Source organism: Arachis ipaensis, chromosome B9 (assembly GCF_059453495.1).
Source record: "Arachis ipaensis isolate K30076 ecotype BB chromosome B9, ASM5945349v1, whole genome shotgun sequence".
Lineage (NCBI taxonomy): Eukaryota > Viridiplantae > Streptophyta > Magnoliopsida > Fabales > Fabaceae > Arachis > Arachis ipaensis.
The window spans coordinates 149,502,923-149,524,947 of NC_142444.1; the positions used below are offsets into that span (position 1 = coordinate 149,502,923).

General features: G+C 31.7%; 2 protein-coding genes and 1 pseudogene across 6 annotated transcripts; all 3 read right to left on the minus strand.

The window, feature by feature from the left end:
* Positions 1-1,795: 1,795 nt before the first annotated feature.
* LOC148546762 (uncharacterized) lies at positions 1,796-10,003 on the minus strand. Of its 4 annotated transcripts, none has more exons than XM_088500586.1 (8): positions 7,466-10,003; positions 6,519-7,159; positions 6,182-6,346; positions 5,516-5,810; positions 5,178-5,392; positions 4,719-4,778; positions 3,621-3,692; positions 1,796-2,334 (listed from the first exon to the last, which is right to left on the minus strand). In XM_088500586.1, the coding sequence occupies exon 1, from the start codon at positions 9,851-9,853 to the stop codon at positions 7,562-7,564; it is 2,292 nt and encodes a 763-aa protein (XP_088356712.1). In that variant the 5' UTR covers positions 9,854-10,003; the 3' UTR covers positions 1,796-2,334; positions 3,621-3,692; positions 4,719-4,778; positions 5,178-5,392; positions 5,516-5,810; positions 6,182-6,346; positions 6,519-7,159; positions 7,466-7,561. The 4 variants fall into 4 exon arrangements, with proteins under 4 accessions (XP_088356712.1, XP_088356713.1, XP_088356714.1 ...); XM_088500587.1 differs by having other exon boundaries at positions 3,621-3,700; XM_088500588.1 differs by lacking the exon at positions 4,719-4,778.
* LOC107617998 (protein-tyrosine-phosphatase PTP1-like) lies at positions 1,796-17,033 on the minus strand (annotated as a pseudogene). The gene is made up of 13 exons (XR_015900170.1): positions 16,722-17,033; positions 16,489-16,584; positions 16,243-16,325; positions 15,964-16,104; positions 15,728-15,862; positions 15,105-15,253; positions 14,866-15,007; positions 6,519-7,159; positions 6,182-6,346; positions 5,516-5,810; positions 5,178-5,392; positions 3,621-3,700; positions 1,796-2,334 (listed from the first exon to the last, which is right to left on the minus strand). The product of XR_015900170.1 is annotated as a protein-tyrosine-phosphatase PTP1-like (transcript).
* On the minus strand, positions 5,238-6,758 carry LOC148546763 (putative ABC transporter C family member 15). The gene is made up of 4 exons (XM_088499344.1): positions 6,519-6,758; positions 6,182-6,346; positions 5,516-5,810; positions 5,238-5,392 (listed from the first exon to the last, which is right to left on the minus strand). Exons 1-4 carry the CDS (start codon positions 6,756-6,758, stop codon positions 5,238-5,240), a joined length of 855 nt encoding a protein of 284 aa, XP_088355470.1.
* Positions 17,034-22,025: the final 4,992 nt, after the last annotated feature.

Below are 22,025 nucleotides of genomic sequence, written 5' to 3' on the forward strand. Positions count from 1 at the left end.
CAAACACTTTCCTTTCTTGTGTAAATGAGAATCATTTTGACATGAACAATTAAGAATTTGGAAAATAATCAACCAAAGTCTAGCTTTTGGATAGCAATGAACTTGAACTACTTCTCTATTATGAAGGAAGACCAAAAAAAGTACCCTTTATGGGACATGGTTGATGCTCCCATAACTAATATTGTCACATCAAATTGAAACACTTTTTCTACGTAAAGGCCAAGATAGTTGAGATTCCAAATGCAATGTTCTTGCTAAAAATAATCAAAATTTTATATTCATATGGGTTTATTCGTGATGTAATAATAGTGTAAAAAATTTTATACAATCATTTAATTAGATTTTTTCGCGTGACAAATTCTTAACAGAATGACAATATAAAACTCTTTCATAGAGTAAAAATTTGTTTGCAATCTCTGTACTCTAATTAAACCCATTTGAATTAGTTAAGTGGTTAGCACACTTGTCTACTTAAATTAGTGTCAAAAGTTTGAAGTTAGCGTTATATATGTAACAACTCATTGATTAAGAACAAACCCTAATTGAATTTAAATCCGTAACAGATTAATCATTAACCTGTCGAGTTAAAGATATTGTGAGAAGTCATATTCACATAAGAATGATGAGACCGTAACAATTTATATGGTTGTGTGACAAATATGGCATAATTTGGTAGGGTACGTAAATCAAATCATGATAAAAAAATAAATAATATTCATGATAATTAGAGCTCTAGCAACAAATGGTTAATTAGCGGTCTATCCTTTTCCCTTTTTTTTTTTTTTTTTGTTAAATATAAAGCATTTTGCTGATTAACCACTGTTCTCTTATTCCAAGCTGTGCATTGAGATAAGAACAAATTTTCAGATCATATGCATGAATCATGGAATGTCATAGAATTTTGCATAGAAGTAAAGGTAACTGCTATACACAATAAGCACTTTATGGTTGATCATATGATAGACACAGATGCCTTAATTATTTTTTACCATTTCACTGTTTTTGAAAACAAGCAACTTTTGTTAAAAGGGAATGATAATTATTGATTGCCAATAGTTCTTGAATTATCTTTTTTTCTTTCTTGCTTTCTCTCATCACAAACATTCTGGTGTCTTCTATAGTCTCCTCATCAATGTCTTAGGAACCAAACCTAATCAAACCAGTTTTTATCATTAACTGAGGTCAACCATTAAGAAAGACAAAGTTGAACCAGAAACAATGATTAATAGTTCTATCATTATTGGGTATAACAAATAACTTGCATTCAGATACTTAAATTTGTTAAACTTTTAAAATAGTTAAATATTTCTGCTATTGGAATAATGTGTACAACTTATATATAGTAGATTGGTATTAGTACATGTTGTTAGAGAACAAAATTAATTAGGATCTGATTTAGCATTAGCTTAATTTTAGGGTTAGTTTTAGTTTATGCTCTGCAGTAAATCAATTACTATGATAAACACTTTCAGTTACAATTATAGTTTTTATCTGTCTTTTATAATAAATTTTGGTGTAATTCAGACTTAGATTCAACTAATACAATATATTCCGGACTTTACCATGTGTCAACTCTCTCGGCTCATTTGCTTCACATTTTGCAAAATATGTTAGTTAGAATAAAGTATCATTGAAAACCAATTTGGGTAATTACTCCAACTTTTTTAATATCAATCTTAGTAGATCCTCAGTTATCAATGGTTTCTGCTTCTTCCTGCCAGCATTGGTTTTCATTGCTCAACCAAAACTTAATGCTCTTAATTGAGCATATGTAACAAGAATGAAGTACAGATCATGATGCCTAAATTACAAAGATGGAATTCTTTGATCTTTCACATAATCATGTATAACCTCTTCATTCTGTGTTCTTGTGCTTTACCCTATGAATATCAATGGAAGTAAATACGAGAATCCATGGTCATATTTTCAAGGACAAAACAAGATGGACCTTACTTGCCTTTTAGCTCATAACCACCATTGCTATGTCACCTCATAAAGACAAACAAGGGCCCTTAATTTGCTTTCTGGCCTGCTGTTCAAAATTATTAAAGTTCTAAGCAAACTATGATCAGTAAAGTGGTAGTACAACATTGGATAAGATGACCCTTGATGCTTCTGCTCACCCTTATGGCAAAGGGATCGGCGGGCAGTGGCGGCGATAAAATTATCTGCTGCTGTACCATATCCAACTAACTTCTCAACAGAGAAACTATTCTCCCAAAAAAAATCAAACTTCAAAATATACAAGTTGTATACACTTCCTTGTCACCATATTAAACAAGGTAGCTAGACAGAGGAATCTGGAACAGCTGCCAAGCGATGTAGGACCAAGCGCTGATTCAAACAGTAAATTACTGTCATTCGCCAGAGTAAATTGCCAGAATTGTTGGTTATACATTAATATGCAACTCAAGGTTGGAGCAGTCTCAACTTTTAGTGCACAACTCAGATACATAATTGCCAGAAAGAACTAAAAGAAAATGAAGATCTTCAACTATAAAAAGTTCTTACTGATCAAATTATTATAAGAGGCCCAAAAATACAGTTATTATTTACTGAGACATGGTCCTAAAGATCATAAAAAACAAAAGACATAACCCTTTTTCCATATGAATGCTGACGGGGATTGTCCTATAGTTTGGTCCATGCACTCAAATAGGTCCTTGTCCTAGTTTGGACTAGATTCTAATTCATTATAAAACATGTTAGACACCAAGGTAACCACTTTTTACAAAGCCTCAAAGCCTTTTTTAGGCTTTTGCATGCCAACTTGTATAACTAAATAATGCATATTATAGGAAGAGTTTCAAGTGTACCAGAAACATTGGTGTTCCAGTTGTTTTGACCGTTGATCTGAATTATAAAAAATATATAAAATATATATTAATTGAAATCAACGGTTAAAACAACTGGAACATCGGTATTCCTGGTACACTTAAAATTTTTCCCATATTATATTAGTATTCTTATACTCATATATAATGCATTATTTATTTGATTTAGAAAGTTAAATGTTGAAATTGTAAATTTGTTTGAAGGTCTTAGATCTTTTAATAGACTTTTAGGTCAATACCTGATCTTAAAAATGATCACTCTAGGCTTTAAAAAAGGCCCTATATTAAGCATATAGGCAAGGCCTAAGCCATCTATTTGAAATCAAGAGGCCTGTTTAACACAACCTAGCTTATTTTCACCCCTTGGATAGAATTCCCTTTTTTTTTGGGTTCGGTAATAAAAAGTGAGGTGTAAACAAAAAAAAGAGAGAAAACTATAAGAAAGATTGAAGATAAAAGGATGCAACCTTTTAAAAACACATTTACTTTTGCAGGAGAGACCTTGATTTCATAAACACTGAAAAGAAAAAGCCATATGAAAGATGGAGAGAGACAATGCATCTCTTTAACCATACATAATACATTACTTTTGGAGGAAGGACCAAATTTTGATATCCCCATATCAGAGACTCAGAGTATACTTGAAAAAAAAACGAAAGTGATTAAGGGTGATTTTTCCCCCTACCCCCCAGCCCCCCAGCCCCTACCGAAGAAGGAAAAAAACACAAATGATGTTTGGTTCTAATCACCAAGCAACAAGCGAAAAAAAAAATCATGTGAACTAACCCGACAGATGTTGACGGAGTTGTCCACAGTATTGCATAAAAGTCATGCAGATTCATTGTAGGCAACCCAAACCTGTTATCCTACAAATAAATGAAAGAATTAGGATCCTCGAATAAAAAATACACTTTAACATGCTTATTCACTAATTAAGTAATTAAGAGTTTTTTTTTTTTTGGTTGAGTTTTTTTTTCCTTGAACATTTTGACTTTAATCATCTTAAGATCACTTAATGGCATGAATCCAAACAGATCATTTTCAAAACTTCTGACACTAACAATGCTACAGTTCCTGACATGGTGAAAACCTAGGAAGTCTATTAGCCAGAGATTCAAAATGTAATTGTGAAGGCAAATTTATCTTATATTTTTATATTGACAGTAATCTAATCCATTTAGAAGCTTCGCATTTTAATTTGGAGAGGAGGAAAAGGGGGAGAAGGGGGGGGGGGGGATATAATCTTATTGTATTGACAATCAGTGAGAAAGTCTCCAATAAGACACCCTTTTTCCTCCTAAATCTAAATCCACTATCACATTTCTCTCCAAAACTCTGAACTATCTTCCAATAAACAGTTCAGGGTATTAATACATTTGAACAAATCTCTCTCTTTTCTGTTCTGTTACAAATTCATATGCAATCTGCCGATTAGAGTGCCACCATTAGTCCACAAAGAAGGAAGTTGGCCCTAATTTAGACATCTGGTAAATCCAGTGGTACTGGTGCAACCACAACATCGATGTAGGAATCAAGTAGTGTATTTTTTTCGGAGCTCATGACAATCACAGAGAAGACGAATAGGATGATATTCTAAGAATGAGAAAGTTCACGGTAAAATAATTACTTTCGCTCAAATTAGAGGCACCCTAAATCCTACCACAAGGAGAAGCAAGATTTAATGAAAAAACAAAAAGTAAAACTTTGACAGACGCGATGTTAAAAATAGAAAAATTAAGTCAACCATATAGAAGACAGCTAAAATAAAATGATCCAGTCGAACATGAAAAGCAGAATACAGTATTTTTGTGGCTACACAAAATAAAATCAGACGGACTGACGATTGTATTTATGAACAAACAAGGTGAAATTCAGTACACGGACCATGCTGGGTAGGCAACAGATTGGATAAGAACCAAGGACCTTCTGATCCTTCAAGAAATCCTGCTAAAACAGAACGCACCTTATTCCAAATGGTAGTTTGCTCTTATTATCATTTAAAACAATAAAAAACAAGTGGACTCTGTTCAGATCCCCTAACATGTCTTTTCCATAATGGATTGCAGTGTGAGAATAGATCTATAATTTTTATTAAAGCAACACTCTAGTTACTTTAACTACAAGATTTGATATCTCATGAAAAAATAAACATGAAATTAGAAAGTTATTTTGAGCAATGGTTGAGTCATCTCCCTGTGATCTTAATATGGTCATGAATTCAACTTGTGAAAAAAACAACTTATGCACTTATCAGGTTATGCTGCTTACATAACTAGTCTTTTCTCGGACCCTGCATAAAGTATGATACTTTTGAGTATCCATGATTCAGATTTCATCACTAACCTCTAAATTTGTGAAACATATTGTTCCGGTCGCCGGCCAGTTGCTCGGCAGCCTGCTGTCCTAAATGACAAGTGATGCCTCACTTGCTATATTTCTGTATTGCAGAATTCTTTCAACTGAGATCATCTTGTTTTCAGCATTGCATATGTTCCATATAACTTGAGCTTGCAACACATTCAAATTGATCCCATATGTTACTGCCAACCCTGCAATACCTGTAATAGATCCAATGCAGAAAAGAAAAGGAAAATATTAGTGTGTGATTTAATAAATATCTGAGAAAAATTACTTGATAACATGATATAGAACATGAATTACATTATTAGAGTTGTACTCACTTGGATTGATTATTCCTTCAGGGAGGCTCACAAGCATAACAAGTGAGAAGGCAAAAACAAAATTTGAAAGTATGTTCAATCTGAAAGAAAGCCATTCCATTGCAGACACATTATGAAACCATGGCCTTGCATGGCCATCCACAAGATCAAGATTTGTATGTATGAATCTGCCTTCTTGATCGAAAGCTCGTATCGACGCCGCTCCGGCTAAAGATTCTGCAAAATGGTGGAGGATTGGTGCAATTTGTATCTGTGCTAAGCGAGCCAGTTCTCTTGCTGTTGGTGTGTAATATCTCTGAGATAAACAAGATTCAACTTCAATTAGTATATCAAAGATAATTGGTAACTTACATTCATAACTATAGCCTATTTGATTATTGGTTTAATTATTCTTGAAATTATAATAGTTTTACTAAATTTTCATTGTAATCAAGTCCTTTTATTGTATAAAAATTTCAATTAGGTTCTTATATTGTAAATTAAGGTATAGAGAATCTAATTGCAAATTAAGCAATAGAGACTGAATTGAAAATTGAGTGAACTATAGACTTTCATAATAACTAAACCTTGATAATGTGCTTCACAAAAATTGCAACAATCAATGTTGTTTTAACTAGTAATGATGATGACATAGGAACATGAAGAAGGAGAGAAAGGATGACATACTTGATACCATATGCAGACTGCAGTTACCGGAATGAAAATGGCGAAAACTTGCCATGCCACCTGAGACATCACTGCAATAGTTCCCAGAATTTGTATTACAGAGAAAGCACGCCATCCTAATTTGGTTGCCATCTCCAAATCTAGAATACTTTGATCTGTAGAGACCTGAAAATGGAAAAGAAAATAGTTGTTATTAACCTTCCATTTCACTTAACTCTAATTAGTCCTTAGATACTTCTTCAAATAGTTTGGTGTATCTATATTTCTATCCTGAGACAGTTAAAGAAATGTGATTGTGCTAAAATAAAAACACAAATAGATTGCTATGAATGTTTACCCTGTCCAAGATTCTTCCAGTTGGTGTTGAATCAAAGAATGACATTGGAGCTCTAAGCACACTATGCAGCATGCTTGTGAAAAATGTCTGTGCTGTCCAAAGGCCGGTGTATGCAACCAACAAGGCTCGCACCAGAACACATAGCACGCCAGAAACAGAAAGAACCGTGTAAATAAGAAGTATGAAATTCATGTCAAATATAGGCTTAGCATCACTACTTGTAGGACAAACCCAAGCCATCCAATAGTTACTTGCAATCTGAAGTATCTGGAATGAAGATTGTGCTAAGATTATAACCGGAACCAATGCTCCTCCTTCGCAGTTGTCAAATAAGTCCAGTATACTTCTTTTGATATGCTTCCTGTTTCTCTTTCTTCATCTTGAACCAATTTTCCTTCATTTCCTTTTCTCTCTGGTGGATTATCTTCCACTGTGTCATGCTGTTCTTTGTGCATGAGTTTCGCATTTGAGTTGGATTCTGCTTCAGCTATGGGATTTTGAGCTGTTCTGCTTGAGTTTTCGACAGTGAGAATCGACTCGAGAGCTTTACTATGAGCACCAACTAAGACTTCAAATCCTATGTTTTGCTTTAGAAGCTCTTCAAATTTTCCAGCTTGTGTAATTTTTCCATTTTGCATCACCTACATTGGATTGTGATCAGTTACTAATATATAAGATTAGTTTCCATCTTACAAAACAAAAATACTGAAAGAATATTCGCACTGAATCTGAATTTACCAGGATGAGATCTGCTGCTGGAAGAAATTCAACTCTGTTCGTGCAGATAATAAAGCATATAAAACATCTCGAGGACATGAATAACTTTCTCTAACCTTTAACTATGGATACCATCCATAATAATTACCAGGGAAAAAAATATTGATTACACAGTCACAGTTTACAAATGCCACAAAATCTAATATAATCTTGGAAAATTGGATACTTACATGAAATAATGGATCGTCATCACAGCAAAACCACCAATAAAATGGGTTCAACATGATGAACATCAGGAATCTAAATGCCAATTTGAATTTATTGTGTCAATCTGATAAGGAGGCCTTCGATATGCTTTTTCGCCTCTTCAATAGCCCATCCATTAATTTGAAATACGCAGATTTATGCAAACTAACTCCTTTCTGCTCTGATTCTTGAAATAGTTTCATTGCCTCTTTGTACTTCCCTTGAGTACAAAAATTAGTTATCTGTTCTGAGTAATCCATGTCGCCTGAACCAAGCATTTGTGAAGTGTCTTCACTTATCATATTTGGACTTGTCTCTAGGAGTTTTGACATGAATTTCTTTGCTTCCTCAGTTCTCCCAGCATGAGTAAGTGCACCAATGATGGCAGTATAAGTATATCGGTCCGGCCCCAATTTTTTCATCACCATCTCAGTCATGAGGTCAAATGCTTCATCAAGTTTCCCTTCTTTGCAAAGGACGGAAATCAACGTGTTGTACGTAACTGCATCAACGGGCTTACCTTTAATGATCCATGTGTTAAATAAATTAAAGGCCTTCTCGAACATACCATGTTTGCAAAGCCCTCGAAGAAGAATGTTACATGTAATAACATCTGGCTTGAATGAGTTCTCAACCATTCTGTTATAGAACAAGAATGCTTTCTCCACTGCTCCCTCCCAGCAGTAACCATGAATAATTATGTTACACGTAGCTTCATCGGGGGCCAAACCTTTATCTAAAAGCTCATTCAATTTATCTACAGCCTGATCAGTTTTTAAAGAATGGCACAACCCCCTAATTATAGTGTTATAAGTGACAACACTAGGAATGATCCCCTTCTCCTTCATCTCATCCCAAAGCTTCAGAGCTTTGTTTGTTTGTTCATTTTTAAAGTATCCCATGATTAGAGTTCCATAGGTTACCTCATCGAGAATATAACCTCGCTTTGCAGCCTTCACAGTCAACTCGTATGCCTCTTTGAGCAGCTTCTCCACGCACAATCTGTGCACTATAGTGTTCAGAGTAAAAGTATCCATCTTTAAACCTTTCCTCCCCATTTCATCCATCATCTTAAAAGCTTCTCCCAGATTTCCTGCTTTACAATAACCATTGATGATAGTATTATAAGTAAAACAGTCCGGTGAAAACCCACTCTCCACCATCTTTGCCACGACACAGCCGGCTTCATCCATCTTACCTTCCTTACAATACCACTTCACCATTATATTGTGAGTCACCGTGTTCGGCTTGACTCCCTTTCCCTTCATTTCCTCAACCAACTTGAATGCCTCCACACTCCCCCGCCATTGAAAACACCCGTCAATCAGAGTATTGTAGGTAACCTCATCCGGCATCACCCTCAGGCTCTCCATCTCATCCCTTAGGCTAATTGCCTCCTTGACCTTCCCCTCGTCGCACAAACCCCTCATGATTGTATTATAAGTCCAAATATCCGGTACCATGTTGTTCGCTCTCATCAACTCGACAACCTCGGCAGCCTCCTTCAACCACCTCAACTTACAATAGCCATGAACCAAGATATTATATGTGTTCCTATTTGGGGAAACCCCGCTACCTTTCATCTCTAGCAAAACCTCCCTAACCTTACTCAATTGGCCCTTCCTACACAATGCATCAAGAATAGTATTGTAAGTGATGTTATCAGGAGAACAAGCAAAATCAGTCATTTGGTTCATGAAGCTAAGAGCATCATTAAAATTATTATCAAGACAAGAACCATGGATCAAGATGTTGAAGGTGGTGGTGTTTGGGGTTATACCGAGCTTAAGGGAATCGTTAAAGACTTGTTTGGAGAGGTGAATGGAGTGGGAGGAATGAGGGTTGCGGCGGACGAGGGAGGAGAGGAGGGAGTGGCAGGTGAGGAGGTTGGGTTTAATGCGGAGGCGCTTCATCTTGTTGAAGAGCTGGAAGGCGAGGTCGGGGTGGTCGGAGAGGGCATAGGCGGAGAGGGAGGTGTCGAGGAGTGGCTGCGGGAGACGGGGGCGGCGGAGGAGGAGCTGGTGGAGGGAGTGGCGGGGGTGGTCGGAGGAGATGAAGTTGAGGAGGAGGGAACGGGCGGAGGAGTAGCGGCGATGGACGAGGAGGCCGGGGAGGAGGGCGAGGAGGGGCTCAGGGGAGGAGGAGAGAGAAGGGTGGGGAGAGTGGCGGAGGATGTGGAAGAAGGAGAGGAGGGTAGCGGAGTGGGAGCGGTGGAGTTGGGTGGAGGAGAGGACGGAAAGCACCGAGGGGAGGGTGAGATTTTGGATTAAGGGTTTGAGCGCGGTGTGGGGGTCACGGTGGCTGGTGAGGATGGTGGTCAGCAGCTGAGCTTCCGATGAGGCTGCGGCGGCTGCGGCGGTGGTGGTCGTCATTTTTATCGCTTAGGGTTTAGGGTGGTAATCAGCTAAACGAGGAAAGAGCTGCTTCTCTTATTTTATTTATTCAATTTAATTTTTTTTATTACTTTATCCCTTAAATAAAAACAGTGCAATTTAACAATCTACATTTTATCAAGTTTTAATTATTAGATCAATGGTTAACCCAAAAAAATTATTAAATTAATTTATAATTTCTATTTAATTAGACATTAATTTTTTAGCTTAATTTTAATATAAAATTGTCTCGTCATATTCGTTCTTGTCTCTTAACTATTCATGTGACTAATATAAAATATAATTATTTTTGTTAATATGGTATTACATAATTAAATATACATATAAAACTATTTTATACTAACAATTTATTAAAATGACTTTATTTTTATGTTAAATTTTATTAAAAGATTAGCAATAATATTCCAACTCAATTTTCAAATATTTTTTAGTTAGACAACTTAATATTCAACAAATTTTAATTGTCAAATTAATTTTTAATAGTTTATTTTGTTATATATATCGATTTTTTAGTCAAATTTTGATAAAATGATAAATAAATTCTTATTATTATTATTATTATTATTATTATTATTATTATTATTATTTAATAAATACATAAAAATTCTAAAATTTTAAAAATTTAAAGTTTATTTTTAGAGTAAATTTTTATAATCATCTCCGAAATTCAAGTTATTACTCAATGTCATATTTGATATCTCAATTTTACCATTATAATCTCTAAGATATAACTTTAAATACTATAGTGGTCTCTACACATCTTTTTGTTAATATCTCAGACATTGTTTAGGTTTATTTAGGAAGATATAATAGAATTTATATTTCTAAATTTTAAGACATATATTTCTATTTCAATTTGTGTATATCAGGTATAATATTTTTATTCATTGTCCGGAATTTCTCTGATTATGATAGAAGATAATGATTCTAATCATATTATGAAAAATTATATAATTTTAACAAAATTAATATATGATGGTAATCACCGTATATGATAAAAAATTACCTTAATAATAAATAATTTACATATTTATTTTTGTTTTACTAAAGTCTATATATAGTGTTTTTCTGTGGTACATGAATCTAAATTTGAGACTCAACTCATAAAATATATTTATTTTTATTTTTTTATCATACTTTTACTTTTTTTTTAATTATTCTAAATGAATATTTTATCAAATACTAATTAAAGTCATCCTTCCATTTGCTTTTACTAATTTATTATCTAACAATTATATAAAATTAAAATCGTATTAATGAATTTAATATTAAAATTAATTTGGCTTTTTATTTAGAGTGTTTTTCGATTTTTTTAGTCTAATCAACCAAAACTATTCAATTATAAATAGTCACTTCTATCTTATTTTATATTATTAACTAATTAAAATTACTAAAATTTAATAATACAATTCTATTTTATATGTTTATATTTAGTTCAATCCATCTAAGCTATATAATAATTATTTTAATTTTTATATTTTATAATGTAATACTACATACATTAATAGTAAAATAACATAGTAAATTTTTATGTTTTAATATTAAATATAAAATTAATACGTACAAAAGCTTTTAAGCTTTTAAATCAATATGAATCATTGTAAATAATACTTATTTATGGCATAAACAAAAAAAATACAAAATCTTAAGTTTTGCATATAAAAATTTAGGAACATGTTATATGTACAAATGTAATTGCATAGTATTATTTTTTTTAATGGTGTAGACCAACAACTCTAATTTTAATTTTATTTCACAGTCTAATTTAAAAAAATTGTAATTTTAAAGGTAGTCAGAAAAAAACAACAAAATTAATCAAAAAATAGTTAACTTATATTATTCTATTAATTTATTTAATATATTAAATTATTTTTATTTATATTAAGATTAATTTTAAATATTTTAAAATAAAAAGTATAATTAATTATAATTTACATTTTAAATTATGTTGAGTATATGATATTCTATTATGCTGCTAAAAGTAAAAATGTGATAACAAATATAATTTTATCTTTTAATTCAGTATATTTATTTATATTTTATACTTTTTTTACGATTAATTTTGTATGGTATTAGTATATTAAATAAAAATTTCTGTTATAATAACAAAAAATAAAATAAAATTTCAATCAATAATTTTATATTCTTTACTTTTTTTTCAGTTTTATTTTGGATTTTAATTTATTACTAAAAGGTAGTGAAATTTTATTGATACTAAAATAAAGTTGCAAAAAGATCCATGGGATAAAATAAGTAAAATAATGTGATAGCCACATTATAACATACAAATGAAACAACACAGGATCTAAAATGTTTATCGTTCTCTTTCTCGCCGTCTATTATATTATCGATTCTATTATATAAAAATCAATTTTTTACATTTAATGATAGAGTCAACGTAGCATGTTTCTCAGAGTGTTTCTTAATTTATTTTGTTTAACTCATTAAATACAATTCATTATGATGCATTAATTATATCAACTAATTGATTTGATTAGATATTTAAGTATCACACAATTTAAAATTATGTATATTGATTTGATTTTTATGATATATAAATTTAAGGAATAAATTAAAATAATATAATTTATTACTTATTTAATTTGAATACAACAAATACAAAATTAATTTAGTCAAAAGTTTATTATTTTCTAATCTTCTATACATAAAAATGACAAAATAAAATTGTAAAAATAATCTTTTTATCGTTTTTGCTATTTTAATTTTATTTTCTATTTTTCTTTGCTTTTTTATGTGTAATTTTATTTTACATTAACTTTGTGTATTTAATAACAAAATATACTCATATTAATTCTATCATATAATAATATATTTTTCTCCTATATGTTAATCAAAGAATTTCAATAGTTATCAACTACATCTAATAGAATGACTGGGAAGTAAGAACTACGATAAGTTAAACCCAAGTTCAAAATGGTGAAACGAAGGAAAAAAAACAATGGATATATGATTATAGAAAAATATATAATAACGAGAAATATATTAAAACTGGATTTTTCCTCCAACTAATAAAGTGAGGTGTCAATTCCTCATTAATTCATTTTTCTCTAAAATAAAATCACCATTTTCTCTTCTAAATTTATTTTAGAAAAATATCTTTGTTATAATTATATTACAATTGACATTTAACGAATAATGCATGATTATACTAATTTAGGAAAATATCTTTATTATAATTATATAAAATTAATATTTAATACATTATCAACTAATAAAAGTGAAGTGTCAATTTCTCATGAATTCATTTTTCCTCCAAAATGAAAGCACTGTTCTCTCTTCTAAATTTATTTTAGGAAAATATCTTTATTATAATTATATTACAATATTACAATTATATTACAAGTAGTATTTAATGAATAATACATAATTATAGTAATTTAGAAAAATAAAATAAAGTCTAGTAATTTATCTTTCGATTGCACACGTATGTAGAATAACTTTTAAGAGTCACGTATAGTAAATACGGTCGATGATTGTAAAACTGTATACTAACATTAATATAATATTATTTCAGATATATGTTTTGCAGATATCAAAGAAAAGTGTTGAGTTATTTTTAGTGGGTTTAAATTATTTATTATTGATTAAAAAATTTTGTGCATTAAAATTCTCTAATAATTTATTATTTATTTTGAGCTGATTTTGATATGTTTTTACTCGACAGTAAAACAATATATAAAAATTTATTGATGAGTCTAAGTATTACTAGATTATTTATGGTCACATTGAGTATATATGTTTAATTTATTGAAAAAAATAAATTACTACAACTAATTAATAACTATTTTAGAGTTAATACATTTAATACTAAATTAAAAAAAACAAATAATATATAATATATTATATTTTTATTAATCAAATTATTATAATTTAAATTAATCTTAACAAAAAAAATTTTAAAATTATAATTTCAATCTTATCACGTGCACGGCTTGTAAGTTACAAGAAATTCCAGTCTTTGACATTTCATTTGTGACGAGGGTGTATGCATTTAGAAAATAATAAATTATTCCCAATTTAGCACAATAAAATTCCTCCAAACTTTCAACTTATTACAGCACCCTTCCCTAACTTTTTATCCTATTTACGTGCAAGTTGCAGCCAGGGGCAGATGGAGGTGGTCCAAAAGCTAAAGATTTGTATCATCACATGTCACATCATACGTATGCTAAGCTAGAATATGACAAATCTTTTATTTTACTTAAAAAAAATGTTGAAAAATAATACCCTATCAATGTAAAAGTTTTATTCTGTCAAAAAAATGTAAAAAGTTTTATTGAAAAGACATATATATATATATATATATATATATATATATATATATATATATAGCATTCATTATATAAAAGACTATAAAACATTCTAACATTCTTAAATTTAAGAATACTAATATCCCCAGTTTGGTTGTTTTCTTATCATAAAAAGCTATCCGTTTCTCCTTTCTTATTATAAAAATATATAAATAATATATAAATATAATAATTATGTTATACACATTTAAAATATATATATATATATACTTGTGGCTAAAATAATTAGAATGCATTCAATTTAACAAATATATTACAGTAAATATATGACCATTTAATAAGTTATTGTTTAAAATATATGTTATGGTTTTAGGGAAAACAAAACGAAAACAGAGAAGGAACCAAAAAAAAAACTTTGAATTATGTGTTAGCACACAGAAGTATATGATAACAAGTAGGCTGAACAAGTGAAGAAATGTTAAATGGTAGAGGGTAACCACATGCTACGGATTGACACTATTGTCTAGTTTGTGTTGCCGTGTTGATTTTTATACATTCAAAAAAATTTTAAATGAATGCAAAGGGAATCCGAAATAATAAGTGACTCTTCCTCTTCTTCTAACAAGCCAACATGTGATCCAACCAAATACATGCCATCTCATGCAATATTAGTTCATTCAATAATGGTAATTAAAAAATTAAAGCAGCAAAGCAAGGTACCTGGGTCTGAACCATTCCAATTCGTTGGGACCTGAATATAGCTATTGTACTTGAGATATCTAAAGCGGACATATCACCAGCAAGTATTCTCTGAATTGTGTTGTGAATTGTGCAGTATGTTCCAGTTCTACCAATGCCTGCACTGGACGATTGAGTTTGTCTCAGACATATATGCATATGATTTATTGCCATTGTCGTCAAAATTACAAATAATTAAAGAAGCAAAGAATGGGATGAACCTGCAGTGCACCACTATTGGGCCAAGGTTTGCCGGTAAATGGTGCAATCTTCTAAAAATCTCACGAACAGCAGATGTATCTCTTGGAACTCCATGGTCTGGCCATTCAGGATACTGAATGTGCAAAACAGATAACGGTGTATCTTCGGCCTGAAACAATATCATCCAAAGTTTAATATGAACCACAATGCTATGCAACTTCATGGTGGAGAGACACTGAGAGACTTCCAAAATTGAGACATTAACTTATGATTTTCTTCTTGAAAATATATTAAGTACAAATATATTATAAGGAAAAAATAGTCTATGTTCCACAAACAAGATTTCATATATCGAGCTTGAGTTGAACGGTATAAGCTGATATTTGTTGATGCAATATGCTTTGCCAGCCTAAAACAAACCAGCCTTTGGTGTTTAGTTTCCTTCAAAGATAGTATATAATCAAAACAATTTACAAAAGTAACAACTAGTTTGAATAGAAAGTAAACATTTGGCCACTATTTTGTTTATGATCTTTTAAAAGGGCATTCCCTCTCAAACATGTTATGAGATTGGAAATTTACAATTCATTGATGGCTTTTTTCTTGAATCATTCTTCACAGAAGAAGAAGAAGATCAACTCACCTCTTTATGGTTTACTTCCAAATGGCGCAACACCAGTGAAGTTTCAGTAGATTTTATCCATTTACTGATAATAGAGATATTACCACATTCTCTAGGTCCATCCTCAGCTTGAAAGTAATCTCCACACTTTATCGTCTATAATAAGAAAATTATACACATCAATTTTCTTTTTTCTTAAAACAAATGTATATAGACAATAGCAAAAAAGTGATCATGACCATTACGGAATCAAGAACCTTGTAATTGTCGACCAACTTAGTAAGCATCACAATTGCAGGGCAATGATATTGGATTACCATTTCCCAGAAATCCTCATATGTGTGAGGCAACGGCCCTTGTGTGGCTATAAATTGCGACACATTTCCGGGCAAAGAGGCCTGCATTTAAGATGAAAACGAAATGCAATTGTCAGCATCATGAATTTCATCTCCAAAGCTCCTTCCACAGCTTTAATTTTCAGACCATATAATCACAATAAAAGAAATTCAAAATAATAATAATAAGGAAATGCCTACAGATATGCAGCTTGCATTGATATATCCCTGTGCTTCAGGCCTATAATCCGTGCTAGACTTGAGAACAACCATGTTATTGTCAACTGAACCAAACACAAAAAATTAAACAAATAAATTGCAAAACTCCACAAGATCAAGGTTGTAATTTTAAATAGCAAGTTGCAACTTCAATTTTACTCAAATGATGAATTTCAAGCACAAGATTTAATCTAAGTATGCCATGGAAAGAGAAGATTAATATTTTACATGGCAACACATCAGTATATCGATTTTTGTTCAAATTGACAGCATCGAGAGCCACAGTGCATCTTCTCCTCATCTCACTTGCGTTATCCTATTTGCCTGAGAAAGATTCAACATCACAGAATACAAGAATAGCGCCAAAAAAAAGGAAAGAAAACAACGTATGAACAATAATCATAAATTAGAAACAAAAAAAAGTGAAAACAAAAATTGAAAAGAAAAAGTTGTAACCTAACCTGCAAGCGAGCAAACTCTTGAGCTATCCTCTGAGGAGTGTGGAGCTTCTCCTTGAAGAACGAGAGCGCTTCCGTACAGTGTTTCAGCTGATCGGAGGAGAGTACGATTCGCGCGGGAAAATCCGCCGAGAAATTCAATTTCTCGCGAGATAATGCTGCGGATGAGGAAAGGGAGGAGGTCGGCGGATTTCCGGCGGAAGAGGCTGCCATGGCAGACGTCCGACGGGGACGAGAGCGGGCGGAGGCGCGGTTCCCCAGTTGAGTAGAGAGAGCAGCGTGGATTCGATGTTATTGGGAGTCGAATCTTGCGTGCACTCACTATCGCAATGGAGTAATAATAAAACATCATTTGTTTCCGGAATTTATTTTTATTTTTTATTTTTATTTTTAATCCTTATTTGGCGGGCTTGACCTTTCAAATTTAGTTAGTACTTAGCACTTACTAATCACTGGTTTATTATGGAAATGAATATTTATGTAATCACTATAATGAGACACGCTATCGCGCGGGAGTAAATTAATGATAGTATATAATAAATATTAAAAATTGTTATATTTATAGAAATAAATTAAATATGTGTAAATTAAAGTTAAATTTAAAAAGTTTTTTTTTAAATAATTTGTAGTACAAAAGATTTGGATATTGGAATTGTACAAAGTGACATCTTTATTTGGTAGTTTTATTTTTGCATTTGTTTTAGTTGATGGACTTAGTCATCTTATGTGGCGTTCGTCCTCTTTTTTTTGTTAGTTGTTAGAGTTGCTGCTTTCTTCTTTTTATCGTAGGTTCTTGCGAAGACATGTTCTTTATGAATTGTTGAGTTTGATACACTTTCTATTGTGTTATTTGGTTCCATCTTTGTATGTATGTTCTTTTTCTGAAGATGTGTCTTGAATTTGTAGGGTTTTCTTTCTTCTTAATCTCTTGATGGGGTGGTGCTTCAATGTCATTATTTTTCTGAAATGTCATTAGATTTGAAGGAGTTGTGCCCAATAAGTTTTTTGCGTCGCCATCAAATAGTACAAAGTTGTTGTAACACTTTGATCTGAAACCTTTAATTGAATTCTGAACCTAAAATAAGTATTGGGTTAGCAACTAATAATTTGATAGATGAGATTATGAAAAGTATATAGAGTTACCTTATTGTTAAATATTGTGGTGTTTGATTACATGTGCCACAAATGTAGTTGTTTCTTTTTTTTATATGCTTTCTTCTGATACTTTTTACATTTAACATAGTTCCATCCTAATTTGTTATCAATTTCGTTTATAGTTGCTAAAATTGTATTCCAATATTCAATTTATGTTATCATTAGGTATATGGTATTTGAGTAAGTATGAATGTATGATGCATGTTGTATTTTTTTTGTCATACCTAATCATCAGATTCTCATTGCATGGCTATTAGATCTTGGATAGTTATTCGATTTCTAATCGTTCTGCTCTGAAAGAATGATACTCTATTGAGTAAGTTTAAGATGTACAGTTTAAAAATAAATTTTTTGTGCTAAATTTGATGTTATGTGAAGGAATAGTGATAAAAAACTTATATATGTAGTTTAAATAATATGGAATTTGAATACTTATAACGTAAAATTTATTATGATTAATAATATTATTATGACATTTGTAATATGTATGTTTGTTATCCTTAGTGAGTTATTTATAAAAATTAATAAATTAATTGTTGCAGTTATAAATTTATTGTATTATTTATAACGATAAGATATAATAAATATAGGAATATGAATTCAATGTATTTGTAGGTTACAAATTTATTGGATTCTATTTTTTAGTTTTTATTTGTGTATTTTATTTTTTTTGTGGATTTGGAAATAATAGTTGATTTGGCAAAAATTGAGTGGTTGATTCTAAAATTGTGTCAAGTAAGCAATATTACTGACATAGCATTAGTAGAAAGAAAGAAATCAAAATAATGTGGTGCATGCTTATATATCTACTTTTATATATTAAAAATAGATCCTAACTTCTCAAATCTTCGAAAAAATTAATTTCATCTTCTTCTCCTTCAATATTTATACTATAACAACTCTATATCACTATCCAAACTTGTTTGTACCAAAATCAATTCACCTTACTCTTCAATACTTCAATTATCCATTTAGAATCTCAGATTTTTATAATACAACACTCCCAAATCCTTTGTCATCATGACACCGCTGCAACCTCCCCATATTCAAGCTACTATAATCTATCCCCAACTCCATCGCTTGCAGATTCGAATTTGGAGTGGCGGCCACGACTACAAGAGCCTCTCCTACGTCTCTCAAGTTTCATTTGTTATCATTGATTTCATAAACTCTAGAAAGATCTAAGTGGACGTAGAGTACAGAGTATCATGGATTCAAGTTAGTGCAACTGTTGGTGAACTTTACTATAGCATTGGCACCAAAACCAAAATTTTTGCTGTTAAAATTTGGAGGACAATTCAGCGACAATGATTATAGATTCTTGATTCGAAAATGTGGACTCTCTGTTGATAACATAATCGATGCTCATATAATTGATGTGAATGGCAGGTTTTTTGATAGAGAAGCCATGGATGAAGATCTTTTATGGGCCATCAAAGGTGGTGGTGGAGCAAGCTTTGGAGTGATCTTAGCATGGAAGATCAAGCTCATTCCAGTTCCATCAACCGTGACACCGTTCAGAATTCTCAGAATGTTGAAATAGAATGCAACGAAGCTTGTTCATAAATGGCAGAGTGTGGCAAGTATACTTGACAATAATTTAGTCCTTGGTCTGTTGGTGTAGACGGTAAATTTAAGCATTAACAAAGAAAATTTGACTGTGCAAATTTTGTTTAACTGTTTATTTCTTGGAGGTATTAATATGCAATTTTTCTAAAGTTTCAGTGTTCCTACCACTCATGTATATCACGAACAAGGAGAAGAAGAAGAAGAAACCAATAAAAAAGAAATATAAAAGAAGCGACTAAATTGAGTATAAATTAGAATCGTGCCAACTAAGCTAGCAGTTGGACCCTCCAATGTGGCAAGATGATGTTACGTCAGTGTTGCGGTAGTTGAGTTATCACCAAAAAGATGCCTAGAAAAAACCACTATAATGTCCAAAATTGTATTTGGAGGTGAAATTGGAATATTGACCATATCAGATAATGGCCTGAATCTTAAAGACTATTATAGGAATTTACTTTTTATTTTCAATATATAGTCAAACAATACCATGTGGGACTAATTTGCCAAGTATAATAAAAATTTAAAAACGAATTCAAAAAATTAAAATTTGTAAAAAACTAAAATGGTCGATTAAAAATTGATTGAAAATATTCTAAAAAATTAGTGTTTATTATTATGAACTTAATTTCTATACACTATACGTAAATCTAATCACATAACATTAAGTTAATAAAAATAATTATTTTTTATATTAATTTTGTAAATATTTTATAATATCGTCCGTGTATCAAAATTAAACTCTATTATTATTTAATAAAGTTACAATAATCTCCAAAACATTTAAAATTTTTATATCATAAATAGAGTTAATCTCAAAATGGCCCCTAAAATTTAGGGACAGACTCAATTTGGTCCTTGAAATTCTAATTGACTTAATTTGAACCCCCAATTTTTAATAAGTGACTCACGTTAGCCCTTCTATTAATCTCCATTAATAGCACCCTTACCTGGAACGTTAAGTGACATGTAGGCTTGACACTCAGCCTTATTAAACGATGTCGTTTCTTCCTTAGCGCGTAATCTCTCTTCAAACGACATCCTTTTAGGTATTTTGGGGTTAAAATTCAACAACATTTCATTACCAATGATCAAACCACTCAAACAAGGAAACTCTTATTTTTCTTCTTCATTCTCTCGCATGCACCATACTGTAGAAGATCAATGTCGCTGCTAGTGTAGGTTGCCGGCAAAACTCGTCGCACGCGTTCCCATTTGCTAGGACGAGGAAGAAGAACCTGCGCACCACTGTTTCTCCCAAAAAGGTTAGTAACGCAAACATTCTACGTTTGGGTTCAATGTTATGTTTTGTGTCTTCTCTTGGTTGGGGTTTACAGACTATTGATTTGTGCTCTATTTGATGCTCAAATGGATTGGATGCATTGTAAAAGTAGATAGTTTTAGTTATTGATCCTCTTCTGTTAGGATTCTTTTTTTTTAAAAGACTGGTTATGATTAATATTAACTGTACAGAGAAAAAAACACATCCAAGTTAGTGAAGTCTACCACTTCTTTATGTACCAATTTTTCCTTATAGATGATTTCAATAGCTGAGCTTTTAGTGTGATTAGTGTTAACTGTGTTTTTTTGACAAATAATTTGGTTAAGTTTTCTGTAATGATATTTTTTTTCTGAAAATATAAAATGAGATAAATTCATAAATGAGTAAATAGATTATGTTTTTCAATGTGATAATGCGTAGCTGTTAATTATAGATAGCCAAAAATTGTATAGCTATTGTTACAGGGAACACTTTTGTATATAAATTTTTACATTTTCTGTTCTGAAAAAAGATTGCTTGGCATGTTAATGTAGAGTCAGCTGATGCATGATATAAAAAGCCTTGGATATTGAAGTTAAGTTGTTAATTGTTTGAATTATATTTGTAGATGGGTGATTTGTTAACCATTGTCTATCATTACAGAGGCAACTTTGTTACAAAGAATGATGGCAGTGTAGTTTACGAAAGGGACAACACGGATGAATTAACTGGATTGGATGAAGATAGATTGGATGTATTTTTACTGAGGGATCACTACAAAGAGTTCGGTTATGCTGATATTGTTGAATGTTGGTGGCTTATTCCTAGTAGACCTTTAAAGAGTGGACTGAGAGCACTTTCACGTGACAAGGAATTGTTAGAGATGTACTATCTTGCAAAAATAAATCAAGAAAGAGTCCACTTATATTTTGAGCATGGAGTTTTTCAACCTCATAATGATGAAGTATATGAGTTAACAGAGTTTACTCCCATTGCTCCTGAAGAAGACAAGGGTGCACCTATCACCACACCAAATCCAATAGGAAGCCCAAATGATGTCTCAGCTACGAAGTCCAATGAAGAACCAGCAATCCAGGCCCAATCCGAAGCACTAGTCCAGGCCCAAGGAGATCCACCAACCCAGGTCCAACTTGAATCACTAACCCAAGCCCAACCTAATCTACCAGTCAAGCACAACTTATCTAAACTCAAGCCCACCTCAATTCCACCACCGCTAACATCAAACCCAAACCCAAAGGAGAAAAAGAGAAAGGACGTTGACGAGGAGCCTTCGAGCAGTAAGAAGTCTAAAATTACAACAAAGT

What these genes read in the sequence shown, in the direction of transcription:
- LOC148546762 (XM_088500588.1), bottom strand. Translation starts at nt 9,853, where the DNA reads ATGACGACCACCACCGCCGCAGCCGCCGCAGCCTCATCGGAAGCTCAG.
- LOC148546763 (XM_088499344.1), bottom strand. Translation starts at nt 6,758, where the DNA reads ATGGCTTGGGTTTGTCCTACAAGTAGTGATGCTAAGCCTATATTTGAC. An exon ending in CTGGAAGAATCTTGGACAGG is followed by an intron (nt 6,347 to 6,518) that starts GTAAACATTCAT and finishes TTCCATTTTCAG; the next exon opens with GTCTCTACAGATCAAAGTAT. An exon ending in TGAAGGAATAATCAATCCAA is followed by an intron (nt 5,393 to 5,515) that starts GTGAGTACAACT and finishes GATCTATTACAG; the next exon opens with GTATTGCAGGGTTGGCAGTA.